We start from the raw sequence: 18,649 nt of genomic DNA, 5'->3' as shown, positions 1-18,649 counted from the left end.
CCTATTCTACCTCTCTTATGGATCAACTAGAGGCCCAGTGCATGAAATTCGTGCACTGGGGGCAGGAGGGGGTTCCTCCACCTAACCTGTGTCCTCTAGCAGTCCAGGAGCCCTCTGGGATGTCCAACTGCCTCGGAGGCGAGAGAGGCTCCCGCCACCTCCGCTGCTCTCACCAGCCATGAGCCCAGCTCAGAGCTTCTGGCTGAGGGGTGCTCCCCCTGTGGGAGCACACTGACCACCAGGGGGCAGCTCCTGCATTGAGCATCTGCCCTCTGGTGATCATTGCACGTCATAGCGATCCTTTGTTCTGCTGTTTGGTCAATTTGCATATTAGCCTTTTATTATATAGGATATGAGAATCTAACACAAATATTAATAGGTTAATAATTCATCATTGCCCCTTCCCTGACATCTTTTGCCACTATGGTTGTTGGCCTTTTAGAGGAAAAATCATTTGTGATTTGTGGGATTCAGAGTTGGGAGGATGGTGGGGAGGATGATGATCTGAGAATTGCATATTATAGAAAGAAGGTGAGTAGTCGGGTCTCAGACCTGGTTGGAGTTGTTGTTCCAAAGTTTGCTGTGTGTGTGACTAAGTTAGTTGCTTATCTTTTCTGAGCTTCAGTTTTTTTAATGTGCTAAGGATGAAAATACCTATCTTTTTAGAGTTGTTAGAATGAAATAATCTAATGAGTGTAAAGTACCTAACTCACTGCTTGACATCTATGCTTAGTAAATATCTCTTTCATTAAAATTTGTGAGGAAGGGCCAGGGTATAAGGAGCAAAATGGTGAACCAGTTCTGACTTTGGATGTGGCCTGATTTTCACTCATTTCTAAAAGTCTGGATTAAAAGTCATTGTGACACTGAGTCAGAGATGCCTTAATTTTCTTTTTGTCCCCTTAAAATAAATAACCTGAGAGCCAAAATGGAGTAGAAGCTTCTATTTGCATTTTTAGATCTCTACAGTTTAAATCTCTTATAAAATAATCTTATAAGAAAGGTTAGGTATCTTTTTTTCACATTGGAAGCCACTTAAAATAACTTTTTAAGTTCCTGAGTATATTGGAATGTTACAACTTATGTCAGCCTAACATGTATCAAATCTAACATCTGGAAAATTCTTCCAGTAGAACTTCTGTTTCAAGATGTTGGATTTGATACATGTTAGGCTGGCAGAAGTAGGCCTCTGTTGCGAGTCTGGCTCTCTCCAAATCCCCTAAATGCCTTTGTCCAGTGGCCAGTTACGAGGGTGCTGGTCCAAGCCTGAGACAGTTACAAAGAGGGTGGGAAGGAGTAGTGAAGGGTGCTGACAGCACGTGCTTCTGCACTTCTCCCGGTGGCTGCACTCTGTCTGCGGCTTCGACTTGAGTCATGTAGCCTTTCCAGGTACTGACACCATCATCCTCAGAACTGCCCAAGCTAGAATTCTTAGAATCTCTGGAACTCATCTTTAGCTGTAGTCCCTTTTTTTTTTGTTTTGTTTCCATTAAAAAAATTAATATACATTTAATTACAGTAAAATTAAACCCTTTTAATGTACAGCTTATGAGTTTTGACAACTGCATCACATTCAAGATATGAAACATTTGTATCACCCCCCACACACACCTAAAAAAAACCTCCCTATGTCCCTTTGCATTGAACCTCTGCCCCTAATCTGTTTTCTGTCCAGGTAGTGTCCAGAATGTCATTAATGATACATAATATTATGTAGCTTTTGGTCTGACTTCTTTCATTTAACACAGTCTATGTTGCATTTGAGATTTTGTGTTGTTGCATATATTAGTAGTTTATACCTTTTTATTGCTGAGTAGAATTCTATTCTTCCAATTGAAAGACAAGTTTCCAGTTCTTAACTGTTTTGTATTAGCTGCTAAAACATTTGCTTAGACGTTTGTGTGTGAACATAAGTTTCCATTTTACTTGGGATAAATACCTAGGAGTAGAATTCCTGGGTTGTGTGGTAAGTGTATGTTTATAAGAAATTTCTAAACTATTCTTTGAAAGTGTCTGTACCATTTAGGTTATCCTAAAACTCCTAGGCAGATAGATTGATTCACATCCTGGCCACAATTGTGTGACTAAGGGACTTCTATTTTTAAAGTTTGTGCACAGACCAACACTTATCTTAGTGTAGCAAGGACATAAATAGATCCCCTGGAAGGCAACAGATAGGAAGTTAATGTTTGTTGAGCACCTGTAGATGTTGGTCACCTTTATAGGATCATCTCACTTAATCATCTCACATAATAATGAAATCAAAGTTCAGAGAGGTGAAATAATTTGCCCCAAGTCACACATAGTAAGAATCAGAGCTGAGATTCTAACCCTGATCCAACTTTTAAAATATGCCCTATAACTTAACCGTGTGAGGGCACATGGGATTAGAGGTTAAAATGGCCCTTCTTGTTTTGAACATTTCCAGAGTCTCCTTGCTTACTTCCTGCCTGATTTGTCTTTTATTCTCCTATTTCCCTTTGCAGGCGAAAGAATCAGAATTGTTGAACCCTTTCTGTACATATATTAAAGGAAGTAACTATTAAGTGCATGCAAAGCCATAGGCTAATTTTATTTTCAGGGAATTTGTAATCTAGCTGGGAAGATTTATTTATAAACAAATGTATAGTAGGTACCTACCAGGTACATACTTGTTGTAGGCAGTGGCGATAAAGCTGCTATCAAACTGATCAAAACCCTTTCCCTTCCTGGAGTTTTCCTTCTAGTAGAGGAGGCAGAAAATGAAGGAAGAGAGAAATGAGTGAACTATGTGCTGGTGATAAATGTTAGCTCTGCTGAATAGTATTGCAGAAAAATAAAGCAGGGCAGGGGGATAGGGAGTATTTCAGGGGAGGGGGCACCTGCTGAAAGGTTATATTTTATGTAAAGACCTAAAAAATGGAGGGGATGAGCCACATTGATTTCTGAAGGGAAGAGCAGGTGAAAAGGCCCTGAAGTGGGCCCGGCGGGTGTGGCTCAGTGGTTGAGCATCAACCCATGAACCAGGAGGTCATGGTTCAATTCCTGGTCAGGGCACATGTCCAGGTTGTGGGCTCAGTCCCTGGTAAGGGGCATGCAGGAGACAGCCAAGCAAAGAGCCTCTCGTCATTGATGTTTCTATCCCTCTCTCCCCCTGCCTTCCTCTCTCTGAGATCAATAAAAAACATTAAAAAAAAGAAATAGGCCCTCAAGTGGGAGTGTGCCTGGTGTGTTCAAGGAACAGCAAGGAGGCCAGTGTGGTGGAGTGGAGTGAATGAAATGAGGTGGGGTGGAGGAGCACATTATGGACTACAAGAAGAGATGGGACAGCTGGACGTCAGGACTCTGTGCCTGGCCATGAAGTGGCTCTACTGAAGGCATTTTAGTTTGCATTTGTGAATGGCTGTCTGCTTCTCTGTGGCTGGAAAATGTGTGCATGGCTCTCGGTCTAGGAGAGGCAGGTTGTGTTTGCTTGGCTTTGGAAGATCAGAAGTGGACCAGAGCTGAGGAGGGGCACTGCTCAGCACTTTCCAGTCTTTCCTGCATTATTCTAAGTAGACCCCTGCAGGGCACAGTAGCTTTGCCTTTTTATTCTGTTTATCTCCTGGCTGTGTCTGCCACAATCTCAGTGAATTTGGTAGTACTATGTGATGTGAATATTAGGCAGCTGGAGAATTGCTTGAGATTTAAAAAATGAATATTTAGAATGGTTGAATATATAAACACCAATTCCAAAGTATCAGAAGTTATCAAATTTCATGGGTATGTTTATGGAGCCAGATTAATGAGAAGTTGGTTTTTTTTTGAAGTAGTAAAAGATCCTGGTTGACAGTCATGGTAGTGATGTATGAAAATTCAGATATAGGTCTCCCCTCTCTGCCCCAAATCTAGGCTTTCCCTTTCTCTTTTCCATCCTCCTCTTCCCCTCTTCCCAGTTTTCCTGCATTCCCAAAGTTGCCAGGAAGCAGTTTTACAGTTGACCCTTAAATAGCACAGGTCTGAACTGTGTGGGTCCACTTGTATGTCGATTTTTCAATAAATATGTACAGTACTAGAACTATTCTTTCTCCTCTAGCTTACTTTATTGTAAGATATATATGAGAGAGAGAGAGAGAGAGAGAGAGAGAGAGAGAGAGCGAGCCTAAGCGACCATTATGAACAGTCGACCGGTTGCTATGATGACACACTGACCACCAGGGGGCAGACGCTCAATGCAGGAGCTGCCCTCTGGTGGTCAGTGTACTCCCACAGCCAACCTCCCTCAGCCGGCCAACCTCCTGAGGTCCCTTCCCCCGGCCAGCCAGCCCTGATCGGCCAGCCAACCTCCTGCAGTTCCTCCCCCTGCCGGCCAGCCCCCATCAGCCCCGATCGCCGGCCAGGCCTGTGCATGAATTCATGCACCAGGCCTCTAGTAGTATATAACACTTAAAACATACCAAATATGTGTTCATCAACTGTGTATGTTTTTTGTAAGGCTTCCAGTCAACAGCAGATTATTAGTAAAGTTTTTGGGGCATCCAAAGTTATAAACAAATGTATAGTAGGTACCTATACATTTTTGGAACCCCAACCCCCATGTTGTTTACCGGGCAACTGTATGATAATCTTTTCCAAAGCATTAACTCATGACTGCTTGGCACACGGTATTCTTGTTGATGAATATTCAGTTCTCTTCAGGCTATTCAGGAAAGGTCGTTTCTGAGAATTTACATACCTGATAATGATCAAGTCAGGCATAAAGATGAGATGAAAAGCCTTGTACGGCCTCTTGTTGGAACTTGTGAGACTCTGAACAGTCTGTGCTCTTCATTCTCCAGAGTTCAGTAGTCTCTGTGTGTGGTTTTGCGCTGGTTACGTGGCAACAGGGTGCCCTCTTACATCAGGTTAACTGATTATACCACCATCCCTTTGTTAACATTGCATTTTGCCTCTGGTCGGTGAGTATCAGAGCTGACAGAGGAGGGAATAAATATTTCCTGGTTGCTTAACTGTGTGCCAGGATTAGGGTCTCGTTCTTTTTTTATTTTCTTTATTGATTAAGGTATTACATATGTGACCTTATTCCCCCATTCCCTCCCACCGCCCCACTCAAACCCTTACCCCCCTGGTGTCTTTGTCCATTGGTTAGGCTTACAAGTATGCATGCATGCAAGTCCTTTGGTTGATTTTTCCCCCTTCCCCCCCACCCTCCCCTGCCTTCCCTCTGAGGTTTGATGGTCTGATCAGTGCTTCTCTGTCTCTGGATCTGTTTTTGTTCATCACTTCATGTTCATTATATTCCAAAAATGAGTGAGATCATGTGATAATTATCTTTCTCCAACTGACTTATTTCACTTAGCATAATGCTCTTTAGGTCCATCCATGCTGTTGCAAATGGTAGGAATTCCTTCCTTTTTACAGCAGCGTAGTATTCCATTGTGTAGATGTACCACAGTTTTTTAATCCACTCATCTGCTGATGGGCACTTAGGCTGTTTCCAAATCTTAGCTATTGTAAAGGCCTGGTTCTTTATACATGCTATCTCAATCCTCAAACAAGCCGAGATAGATAGTGTTATTCTTTTTTAAAATATATATACTTTTATTGATTTCAGAGAGATAGGGAGAGGGAGAGAGAGAAACATCAATGACGAGAGAGAATCATTGATCGGCTGCCTCCTGCATGCCTCACACTGAGGATCGAGCCCGCAACCCAGGCATGTGCCCTAACTGGGAATTGAACCTTGACCTCCTGGTTCATAGGTTGATGTTCAACCACTGAGACATGCTGGCTGGATGGTAGTATTATTCTTATTTTATTAACACAGAAAATAGAATCTCAGATAACTTAACAAATTTTCCCAGGGACACAGAGATAGCAGTATATTCAAGATTGAACCAAGGCCTAACTCCACAGTCATTGATTTTTCATTGCACTAACTGCACTAACAGCATAGGGTCCTGGATCTCCATAAGGACTAAGCCTGGAATAAGGTCCTTGTCTTCTAGCCTGAATTGCTCCATTATTCCTATCCAGGTGAAACTGGCGTAACAGGAGTGTCAAAGATAATCTTGACGGGAAAAATAGGTTGTCATGCGAGTGGGAATCTAGAGGAGAATAGGATGACAGAGAGAAGGAGCAGTCCTTCCACTGTGTTGGGGCATGGAGTGGGGTTGGTGGAAATTGACTACCATATAGATGTACAGTGAGCCTCAAGAATATTTAGCCTCAGTCCAAAGGCTACATAGTAAACCATCTCCGTAGGTCCTAGCCCAGCAGTCAGGCAAAATTATCTATTTGGTGCACTAGAAAATTAAAAAAGTTTACAGAAGAGAGATAAAATTTAAAAAAAGAAAAAGAAGTGGAGTAAAGTTACCAGATGAAAAAGATGAGCAGACAAGCTCTGTGAACACTGGCACAGAATTGGGGTCATGAGGTTCCTTTCTGTGCACAGGGCCATAATGATATCCATTCAGCAATTATTTACTACTAGAGGCCCGGTGCACAAAACTCGTGCACAGGGACGGGGTGTCCCTCAGCCCAGCCTGCACCCTCTCCAATCTGGGGCCCCTCGAGGGATGTCCGACTGCCCGTTTAGGCCCGATCCTACCAGGCAGTTGGACATCCCTCTCACAATCCAGGACTGCTGGCTCCCAGCTGCTCGCCTGCCTGCCTTCCTGATTGCCCTTAACCGCTTCTGCCTGCCAGCCTGATAACCCCCTAACCACTCCCCTGCCAGCCTGATTGATGCCTAACTGATCTCGTGCCGGCCTGGTCACCCCTAACTGCCCTCCCCTGCAGGATTGATCACCCCTAACTGCCCTCCCTTGCAGGCCTGGTCCCCCCAACTTCCCTCCCCTGCTGGCCATCTTGTGTCCACATGGGGGCAACCAACTTTGACCACATGGGGGCAGCCATCTTGTGTGTTGGAGTGATGGTCAATTTGCATATTACTCTTTTATTAGATAGGATAGAGGCCTGGTGCATGGGTGGGGGCCAGTTGGTTTGCCCTGAAGGGTGTCCTGGATCAGGGTGGGGGTTCCCTTGGGGCGTGGGACAGCCTGGGTGAGGGGCATGGGACAGCCTGGGTGAGGGGCCTGTGGTGGTTTGCAGGCCGGCCACGCCCCCCGGCGACCCAAGCAGAGGCCCTGGTATCTGGGATTTATTTATCTTCTACAATTGAAACTTGAGCGGAGCCAAGCCTCCTGCTTGCTCCATGGCCACAGCCATTTTTGTTGAGATTTATTTATCTTCTGTAATTGAAACTTTGTAGCTTTGAGTGGAGGCCTGGGCCTGCCAGGGTGTGCGGAAAGCTTGGCTTCCTCCATTGCTGGGGAAACCCAAGCCTCCTGCTCGCTCCGTGGCCACAGCCATCTTGGTTGGGTTAATTTGCATACTTGCACCTGATTAGCTGGTGGGCATGGCTTGTGAGTGTAGCAGAGTGATGGTTAATTTGCATATTGCTCTTTTATTAGATAGGATGCTGCTACAAAGCGCCAGGCCTGAGCAAGGGACTCCGTTGAGCTGAGAGTAAAGCCTTGGGAAATTTATAGGCTGATGGGAACAAAATAAGAACAGGCACCTGCAACATCCAGTGGAACAGGGGCCAAAGGGAGGAAGCCATTTCAGTAGGAAAAATTGGACTGACGGGGTTCTATTCTGGTCCATCATTGGGATGCTTTGTGACCCTGAGCAAGTTATCTTTTGCCTCTGGGACTCATTTTTTCTCATCTGCAGAGATATTGTACCTTGCAGGAATATTGCAACAGCAGATGTATATAAAGTAACGTGACACGTAATGGAGTTGAATAAATGGCCACCATTTGATTATTAAGTGCTGTGAAGTGCCTGATCATCCTTACTTGCGGGAGCGAGGCACCTCTCACCAAAGCCCAGGGGAAAAAGGAACTAATTTCAGATAAAAGCAGCACGTTTATGAGCCAAGTGGTCAAGCAGAAGATTGGGGCCAAACCTAAGGCAGGGACATCTGAAAGCAGAGCCCAGGCCAGGCTGCCAGCTGGAGACCCAGGGGAGCCATGGGGGCAGGCTCAGCGGAAGAGCAGGTCAAGGCCGTCTCTGAGCTCCTCCACTGACTTTCAGTTCAGAGATTCAGGCAGGAAGCTCTGCGTCGCAGGTGGGGTTGAGGTCCCCACAGAGAACAGATAAGAGTAATCACTGTCCCAAAAGAGTGAACCCCCCAGGTGTAGGTGTGGTGGACAAGTGAAGGGCACCAGCAACCCACTCAGAGGCTGAGAGCTCAGACAATGGGTTTTCCACTGCGGATGTGATTCTAGTCAGAGAAAAACCAGCTCTGAATCTCCCAGCATTCGCATGCTTACGTATTCATTGCGATGATTTTTATTTTTTTTAATAATAACATTTGCCTGAAATTATTATCTTTAGAAATGCGGAAAATACGAATAAAAACAAAATCACCTATAACCTCACCATCCAGCTATAACCATTGTTAATATTCTTGTGTTCCGTCCAGACTTGATTCTGGTGCATATCAATATACATATTCTTGTTCACTTAAATAAAATGGGATTAGATAATAATTAAAGTTTTGTGAGATTTATTTCATTTAAGATGTCATTGCCTGTTTTTATTTTACATTATTTTAATGGATGCGTGGTATTCTATTGTATGAATTTATATAATTCCTCACTGTGGGACATTTACCCTTTAATTTTCTGCTAATTATAAATGATGTGATAAACACTTTGTTGATAAGTCTAAGGAGATGTGTACAATTCATCAGTGAAATAGATGGCTAGGTCAAAGGATATGCAGAATTTTAAAGCTTTTGATTTCAACAAATTGTCTTCCAGAAAGCTTGTATAAAATCGGCAGTCCTGTTGACAAGTCTGTGCAAACATTCATCCTCCCAGAGCGTCAACAGCAGTGGGTAATACCAGGACAGGGGAGGGTCTCTAGTTCGGTCGATGAAAATGCTGCATCTGTTTTCATTTTATGGGCCGTTGATTTATACAGGTGACTCCACCCTCACACCAGTCTGCCTTGCATTTGCCATCCCTTCCTCACTCCCTGATGGTGGTTTTCTATTTTGCAGTATTGCTGGGAGCCTGGTGTATTCCTACATCACTTTCTCTGAAGAGCAGCTGAGCAAACAGTCGGAGGCCAGTAATAAGCTGGACATTAAGGGGAAAGGAGCGGTATGACCAGAGGATTGCTTCAGCGATGTAGGCCTAAGACTTTGATCAGCTTGGAACACTGGCAATTCTTACACAGATACTGAGGTGTCTCGATTATGGAGAAAATACCATTCCTTTGCACTTATACAATCTGAGGATTGATTGCTGCCTTTTAACATTTTATGAGAGGAACTTAAAATTGACTCTATTTTAATCATGCCATTTGAATTAATTTATATCAGACTGGAAAATGCACCGGGCTTTTTAATTTATTTTTCTTCCGTGCCGACAGTGAACCATCAGTGTTTGGAAACTGTTGTATTCCATACTTTGATATCCAGGTGTCCCTGAGAGCTGCATCTATAAAGTGCTCCAACTGGAGCCTCCTCACTCAAGTCGTTGCTGCGTCTGGAGGCAGGTCTACCCTTCCTTCTGCTGGGAATGCAGTGGAGTATTGGCAGTGTCTCTTCTTTGAATTACATTTCTTAATGATTGCATTTTCTTCATAAGGATATCATCGTTGCATTTGCCAAAGACTACAACTTTGGCTCTAAAAAAATAGGTGGGGCTGTGAGGTGTATTGCTTTGCATATTGGCTTTCCTGAGAACTCCTGGGATGAGCAGAGTGCATTCCTTGAAAACTTGCTGTTGCCTCTTGGTTGTGTGGGATGGGGATAATGAAGTGCTGGAGGAAGCACTTATCTATCTATCTGATTCATTCATTCACTTAAAATGTAGTGAGTGTGTAACATGTGCCAGGCCTTATCTTTAAGTGCTGGGGATACAGAGAGATTTTCTGGAAGTCATTGAATGATCTCACTTTGGCCGTAGTGACTGAGTGAGGTAAGACAGAGAACTTAGCTTGATCCACCCATTCAGCACATGTGACTATGAACAAGGAGTAGAACTTCATCCAGTTCTTAGACACTGCAAATCTATGTGTGGGGTTGGAAGCACCTGCCCCACCCAACCCACAGCGTTGTGAAACCAAACGCTGAGGTGTGAGATCAGATGCATGTGAAGAGGTGCATTTTGTGAACCATGCAGCGTGGCCCTTCTCTGAGTGAGAATGGTAGGCAGGCAGGCAAGGTGACCCCTGTGTATTTCCCCGTGCATCCCTTCTCTGGGTTTAGCTGCTACTGTTTGTACCCCTCTTTAAATCAATATGACTGGGTCTTACATTCCTGAATGTATTGGCTTGAGGGGAAAGGCTGGTTAGATGTTTGTGTATGGTTGAGGTCTGGTTGGTGTTGGAGCTGTCACCTTCTTTCTCCTGATGCCATGAGCACACCTCTCTCCTATGGTCACTCCCACCTACATTCTGCCATCCTTGTCCTTTCGCTGACTTACTGAGGACACCAGCTTCTCTCAAGCCCAATGCTGCATTCTGGGAGAACAGCTGTGGATGGACATTGAATTGTCTCTTTGGGTGGGCCGGGGTGTTAAATCAACACAGTCCTGTGACTTGGTTCAGACACATCCGCTGACTTTGGGGATGAGTGTTTGCTCAGCCAGTTGTGCAGTTAGTATGCAGGAGGCTGGGTGCCTGGTGCACACACTACCTTTAGTTCATTGGGTGTGGAATCCACTGGGCTCCTTTGATCTAAACAATGAATAATTTGTGTCTCAACATGGCACCTGGAAGGTTTTGATCTGTTTATATTTTTGATGGAGGTTATATTTATGCTTTTTCCTTATTTTGCTTTGCCTTTATTAAAGCCTGGCCAATGATGCTGGGTCCCCAGAGCCTCACAGCCAACTTCCAAGTTATAAGCTCCATGTAAGAGTTCCTAAGGCTCACTTTTTTTTTTCCCCAATATCAGCTGATCTAAGGAAATTCTGATGGGAGAATACATTATCTTGTGTAAGATGGTTCTTACTGTCCCTGTTTTACCAATGAGAAAACAAGATCAGAGAAAGTAGATGATTTGCTAATTAGTCTAAATGTATGTTTTTTCCATTGTACCATGCTGCCATAAATTACCTGTCCTATAAGAGGGAGTAAGGAAATGGGGGTGCTAGTTGGATTAGCTTGAGGCAAGCAGTCAATTGAATTTTAGTCAGAGAGGAATAGGCTTTGCAAATCAGGGAGAATGACGGATCACTCTATATGCCAGAGCTCTCATCTAACTCCCAGGCTGGCCCCAGCTGATCCGCAGTTCTGGCTGTGACTGTTGCCTGTCACTGCCTGGGTTTGTCTGGACACAGTGGAAAGGCATTGTGAGACCTAATTTTAGCAGCTCTGTTCCTTTTTCTACTAGCCACATGAAAGAAAGAACTTGGACATTAGAAATAGTTTGTGTTGTAGAATTTCTCATCATGAAAGGCCTTTGGATGTGTTTAGAGGTGTTGAACTAGAACCCCACCAGGATTTGAATTTCCTCTTGGGGTCAGGTTCCCTTGAAGATCCTCCATCTCTCCAGTTTTATCTGAGAAAATCATGTATAAGTTACAGCTTTGCTAAATGCCCATGATCTCAGGGCCCATACCCTATGCGGAACTGACGGACCAGACGCAACAGGACAATTTATAGCTCCTGTCCTGTACCTGCTCTGATTCCTGGATGCCCCCTTCAACTGCCATCCACATTTCAGGATAAGAGGAAGCAGCCTGGGGAAGTTGGTCTATTAGAGAGTTCTGTCTGAGCAAGGACAGAACTGGCCAACCATTTTTGGCATTTGCTTCAGTTATGTGCAGCTTGGTTACAGCAGTACGCTAGAGATTTACCTAGTGCTGTGGCATCACCCCGGCTGCCTGGAGTGTATCCTGAGGTTGATATCTTATAAGATCAAACATTCTCTGACCTGTTAACTACCTCCTGGGAGGAAAAGCAGCAGTGTTGAGTTTAGTCCATAATGTGCTCTGTGAGACAGATGAACTGTGGAGAGAATTCTTTTAAAGCAAAATTCTCTGACTACTAGCTTCTCTTTTTGAGTTAATGACAGTAGAGCCCTCTTTGGCCAGTTTGCTTTTATCGGTGCCAGATTGATTCGAATAATCCTGGTTGATGGGGCTACACATTACCAACATAACATGTCCGGTGATTTTTTTTTAAATATATTTTATTGATTTTCTACAGAGAGGAAGGGAGAGGGATAGAGAGTTAGAAACATCGATCAGCTGCCTCCTGCACACCTCCCACTGGGGACGTGCCCGCAACCAAGGTATATGCCCTTGACCGGAATCGAACCTGGGACCTTTCAGTCTGCAGGCCGATGCTCCAACCACTGAGCCAAACCAATTAGGGCCATGTCCGGTGATTTTTAATCACCTCATATGGCTGTTGACTTTATGAGCCAGTCATTTGTAGGATCCATCTTGCGTGTAGGTGAAAAGTTTTCGGTAATCCTATTGTATCAGAAATCCATGGAACGTTCAGGTCAGTAAAGCTGATATATGATCTTCATGGAAAGAATAATAGAATTTCACACATTTGACTGGTTTGGAGTAGTACCTAGGAATTTAGGCTTGCCTTTCCTTTGTTATCATGGCCTTAGTCAGTGAGCAAAGATTTACTGAGCATCTATTTTTTAAAAAATATATATTTTATTGATTTTTTTACAGAGAGGAAGGGAGAAGGATAGAGTGTTAGAAACATTGATGAGAGAGAAACATCAATCAGCTGCCTCCTGCACACCTCCTTCTGGGGATGTGCCCACAACCAAGGTACGTGCCTTTGACCAGAACCGAACCTGGGACCCTTCAGTCCACAGGCTGATGCTCTATCCACTGAGCCAAACCGGCTAGGGCACTGAGCATCTATTTTATGCCAGTCGTTATGCTCCGTGTTTTCTTTTGGGTGGCAAAATTATGCTCAGAGACTAAGATTGGTTTGCCAGTATTTTATTTAACTCATGTTCACTGTGGGAATTATAAAAATTTCCTAAGCCCATAACAAAATAACATGCTCCAAAGCAATGATAGATTAGTTGTACTATTGTTCCAGGCAAGGGAAGTGAATGAAATAAAGCCCAAATCTAGTTGAGGTGTACCTTTTCTGTAAGGTGGGTTCTTGGGAGAGACAGCTTAATCAACAGGGTTGCCTTCCAGCTGCCAGCACAAAACGGATCGCTTGTTGCTAGAGCAGATTGCTGGGGAATGATGGCACTAGTTGGCTGGCAAGATGTCCTCTGAAAGGCTGCTGCAGGCCCTTGTCACTGCTGGTCAGAGTCTCCATTACTGTGGGGAGCTAGTGCCCAGAGGTCTTGGGAGTGCTATTTAGATCAGCAAAGGGTCTCCTTGCCCAGAGAGAACTTTCGAATAGACCTCATAAACTCTCATCACAAACATGCCGACTATTTATCGTCTAACTAGGCTCTTGCCACAGTTGCTTCCTCTTGGGATGTTTTTTATTGACAGGCCCCCAGGGACGCTCCTCAGCAGCTGAGATGATGTGATCATGACACATCTTACTTCACTTTTATATCAAAACAGCTTTACTCTTTTTTTTTTTTTTTAAGAAAAACACACGTATTTTTATTGATTTCAGAGAGGAAGAGAGAGGGAGAGAGAGAGAGAAACATCAATGATGAGAGAGAATTGCTGAATGGCTGCCTCCTGCATGCCCCCTACTAGGGTTCAAGCCTGCAACCCAGGCATGTGCCCTTGACTGGAATCGAACCTGGGACCCTTCAGTCTACAGGCTGACGCTCTATCCATTGAGCCAAACCAGCTAGGGCAAAGCAGCTTTACTCTTAATAAAACAACTTTATTTTTGTCATAAACAAGTAAATTTGAAATCATATCAAACCAATAGACAACACTAAGCTCTGGGGAAACTGAGATGAATAGGACATGTTTCTTGCTTGTATTCTTTAGCATTTAGATCCTAACTGAGAGAAGCAGTTGAAGGAGTCAGTGATTTATCAGTGTCAGTGATTCGGGGTGGCCCACCCATAAAGCTGAAGCTTTTTTTTTTTTTACTCTGGGAGGACTTTTATGATTTATACTAGTCTTTTAGCTCTGAGATGTGCCAGGCTATTGGAATTCCATGACTACCCTGAGTCCCTCCTCCATTAACTGTGTGTATTCTTCCTTCCCCATAACTTTGTATTACTAGTTCCTCCTAATAACAATATTCAAAAGAAATGAGGTGTTGGATGCAAAACTACTCAGCACAATGCCTAGGATATATTAGGCACTTGGTGGATTTTGTTACTGTCATTTTATGGTGAGACTTTAGGCAAAACAAGTTTCTGAAGTTGTGTTCTTCAAATGCTAGAGGCCGAGACAATGTGTGTATTTCTTGCAAAATGTGACCTGTACTTTGTTTGCTTCCGGAATGCTTAAATAATAGTGTCTTTTCAAGATCTTTTAAAATTCCTACCGGATATAATTGTGGCCATGTGTGATGCAGGTGATTCCACTTGTTTTTTTAAAAATGAAATTATTTGTATTTTTACGGTAAATTTCAAGAAACAAAAATTATGTTACCTTAGAGGAAGATAATTACACTTCAGAATGGTGATTCAGTTAAAACGTTTCCAGTTTGTCTGTTTAAGGTGGCTGTTTGCATGCCCGTCATTCCTCCTTCCCTTCTCTGAATTAAACGCCTGGACAGCGCGCTTCGTCTGCATCTGCGTCTGGGTTCATCTCAGTTGTGGGTGTTGGTGAAGCTCTGGCACCTTCACTAAACCTGTCTGCTAGTACTTACTGTTAGGATCCCCCTTCATCCTGGTATGAGGAGATACTCTATGGTAGGGTGTTTTTTTTTAAGCTTTCTTGTTTGAAAATACTTTTAAAATAAATCTACTGGTTAGATTTATTGTCTCACAGAAATGTTTTTAGAGGTTATGTTGTTCATAAATGTTGCTTTCTCATGCTGATGATCAACTGATTTTTGCCTACAAATGTTGGCCTATTATAGTATTTTTTCAGTATAGATTCTATTTACCAAATGACCATTTTAGTGTTTTTAAGAGGTACTGAGGATTGAGATATGTAAACCAGGTGACATAAACATGAAAATTATGTGCCTAAATATTTTTGTAAAGTTGTCAAATAAATACTTTTTTTCTGAACACATGTATCTGCAACGTTTTGTTCATCTATTCATCCATTGATAGACGCTTGGGTTGCTTCTACCTTTTGGCTATTGTGAATGCTGCTGCTGAACGTGGGTGTCTTAGTTTGTAACCATGCAGAACCCTTATTTCCTTTTATCTGGCCTTTTGTTTTGATTTTTTCCCTTTGACTCAAACTCACCTCACCTAGCACCCTGCCCTGACTTACCCACTTCCCTCTCCCTTGCTTAATCATTAAGCCCTCAGGACAATGAGGTTCTGGTCAGCATCCAGTAGTCTTAGGAACAAGCCCCTGGGTCTATTGACTATTGAGACAGGGTTTTCAATCAAACGAAATATCTTGGCCTCAGTTGTGTTTTAGCTCTGGAACAGGAAAGTGGAATGACCCCACAGAACAAATCCTTGTGAAGTTGGATAGAGCAACTCCATGGCTGACATGAGGACTGAACGCAGTGATCAGTTACCCATATCCTGCCACCAACCAATCAGTAGAGACCACAACCCTAACTCCTTTGGTCACCATGATTAATGGCTTTTCCCCTGTATAATCCCCCTCCCCCGCATGGAACCTATCAGGGAGCCAAGTATTTGAGTATGAGTGTCTCCAGGCCTGGAGCCATCTCCTTAAGAAATGCTTACTTGGCTGCAAACTCCTGTCCCTGCCTATTGGGCTTTGACGCATGCAGGCCAATGAACCCCTTCAGTGCGGTAACAAGTTTGGACTGCTGTAACAAATTACCACAGGCTGGGTGCCTTAACCAACAAACATTTATTTCTCACAGTTTTAGAGAGATGTGCAAGGTCAAGGTGCCGGCAGATCTAGGGTCTGGTGAGAGCCCACTTCCGGGTTTGGAGATGTCCGTCTTCTCATAGCCTCACATGGTGGAGAGCAGAGAGAGGTAGCAAGCTGTATTTTGCCTCTTCTTAGGGCACTAATCCTCTCAGGAGGGCTCCACCCTCATTACCTAATTACCTCCCAAAAGCCCCATCTCCAAATACCATCACATTGAGGATTAGGGTTATTTTTATATAAGAATTGTTTTATTGATTTTTTTTTTTTTTTGAGAGAGAAACATGGATTTGTTGTTCCACTTATTTATGCACTCACTCATTGGTTGATTCTCATATGTGCCCTGACTGGGATCGAGCCTGCAACCTTGGCATATCTGGATGACACTATAACCAACTGAGCTACCCAGCCAGGACAGGATTAGGGATTTAGCATATGAATTTGGAGGGGACACAAAATTCATAGTAATGGCTACGCAAATATGCTTTCAGTTATTTTGGAATTGCTGGGTCATATGGTAATTCTATTTTTAACATTTTGAGGAGCTGCCACACTGCTTTCCATGTGGCTATGCCATTTTACATTCCCACTAGTGGTGCACAGGTGTTTCAATTTCCCCACATGCTTGCCACCACTCATTTTATTGATAGTAGCCATCTCAGTGGGTGTGAGGTGGTATCTCATGGTGGTTTAGATTTGTATTTTCCTGTGATTAGTGGTGTTGAGCACCTTTTCTTATGTTTGTTGCCCATTTATATGCTTTCTTTGGAGAAATGTCTATTTGAGTATATGTTTTTTTAAATTGGATTTTTGTTGTTGTTGAGTTGTAAGAGTTCCTTATAGATTGTTTTAGCCCCTTATCAGATATATTATTTGTAAATATTTTCTCCTATTCTGTAAGTTGCCTTTTTATCACTCTTGTTGATTGTGTCCTTTGATGCACAATTATAAATTTTGATATTGTGCCGTTTTTTACTTTTATTGACTATGCTTTTGGTGTCATATCCAAGAGTTAATTGCCAAATCCATTGTTATGACGCTTTCCCCCTATTTCTTGTACCAAGAGTTTTATAATTTTAGGTCTTACATTTAAGTTGTGGATCCATTTTTCGTTAGTTTTTGTATATGGTATAAGGTAAGGGTCCATTGATTTTTTTTTTTTTTTTTTTAGAGAGAGTGAGTGGGAGAGAGAGACCAAGAGAGAGAAACATCGATGTGAGAGACACATTGACTGGTTGCCTCCTGCATATCAAGCAGGGCTGGGGATCGAGTCTGCAACTGAGGTATGTGCCCTTGACTGGAATCAAACCCAGGACCCTTCAGTCCTCAGGCCGATGCTCTGTCCACTGAGCCAAACCAGCTAGGGTAAAGGAGGTGTTCTAAACAACTTTTAAAAGTCCTCTTATAGCTTAACTTCCTTTCACTTAGCTCTTTGCTGGTTTCTTGTCTCGCTTGGGTTTTGCCCTCAGGGCCTTGGGTACTGGGGACACCACAGAGGAAGCGCCATTGAGAGGAGCAGAGCACAGAGCTGGTTTGTGCATCCACAGCAGGTGAGCAGTTGCCAGGTACCCCTCGGAGTTCTTCCCTGCGCTCTCAGCACCTGTATTCGCTCATCCAGCTGCCAGCCAGACTGAGCTCACTGGGGCCAGCACCCAGCCTGATGGAGGCCTGGCACAACCACATTTCACGGATGAAGCTCAGTAAGAGACAACTGTCCAATGTGGTTGGTGAACCCATATTTAAACACTAACCAGGCGTCCTCAAACTACGGCCCGCGGGCCACATGCGGCCCGCCGAGGACATTTATCCTGCCCGCCAGGTGCCGCTGCCTGTCCTGCTCAGCAGCCGACTTGTCCCGGGCCTGCAGTGCGCATAGGAATTTGTTCATAGTTTTTTTTTTAAACTATAGTCCGGCCCTCCAACGGTCTGAGGGACAGTGAACTGGCCCCCTGTTTAAAATGTTTGAGGACCCCTGCTGAATCAGTCTGACTCAAAAGACCTTTGCTCTTTACCACCATACTAGGTTCTTGTTTCTCCTGCTCTGCTCATAACAGACTTGGTGGGTCTAAGGTCATCACCACTATATGCATGTCCAATGCCATTCTACATTCAGAGTCCACACACCATGGATTTCAAGCTTAGGTGTGAGCTGGTAGCTGATTGAATCTGAGGCCAAGGAGCCATGCTTTCCCAGCTGTGCAGATAGTGCCCTCTTGTGGTAACAGCTGCCATTGGCAGTAAAGGATGGAAAGCAGTTTGCTTTCCAAGAAAGAAAAGCGCTATTGTTTACTGAGGGCTTACTATGTGCTTTCATGGAGCTGGGCCTTTGTCATGCTTTTTCCCATTACAGTACTTTACCATTGCACAAATGGTGGCTTAAGCAAGGTGAAGGGATTTGTCCAACTTGCCCTAGCTAATAAACTTAAATCTGCACTTTGATTCCCAAACCTTTCTTTCCAAAGAATTCCAATCATGCCCCTGTAATTATGAGAATGAGGTCAGAGATCATCAAGAGTGCCTCCTCACATCTGCTTCTTCTTAAGGCAGTGGTTCTCAACCTTTCTAATGCCGCGACCCTTTAATACAGTTCCTCTTGTTGTGGTGACCCCCAACCATAAAATTATTTTCGTTGCTACTTCGTAATGTAATTTGGCTACTGTTAATGAATCGTAATGTAAATATCTGTGTTTTCCGATGGTCTTAGGCGACCCTGCTAGTGGTTC

General features: G+C 43.6%; 1 protein-coding gene across 1 annotated transcript in view; it reads left to right on the top strand.

Annotated features, from left to right (window-relative positions):
* The window catches only part of SLC35D1 (solute carrier family 35 member D1), a 41,843-nt gene extending 32,235 nt beyond the window's left edge, over positions 1-9,608 (top strand). Inside the window, exon 12 of the mRNA XM_080655763.1 lies at positions 9,032-9,608. Coding sequence (XP_080511889.1) covers positions 9,032-9,140 — 109 coding nt within the window. The 3' untranslated portion in view covers positions 9,141-9,608. The remainder of the gene's footprint in view (positions 1-9,031) is intronic.
* Positions 9,609-18,649: the final 9,041 nt, after the last annotated feature.

The sequence above is a fragment of the Plecotus auritus genome, assembly GCF_963455305.1.
Source record: "Plecotus auritus genome assembly, chromosome: 2".
NCBI lineage: Eukaryota > Metazoa > Chordata > Mammalia > Chiroptera > Vespertilionidae > Plecotus > Plecotus auritus.
Note: the sequence above shows the minus strand (reverse complement) of the source record. Positions and strands in the feature narration are given on the sequence as shown.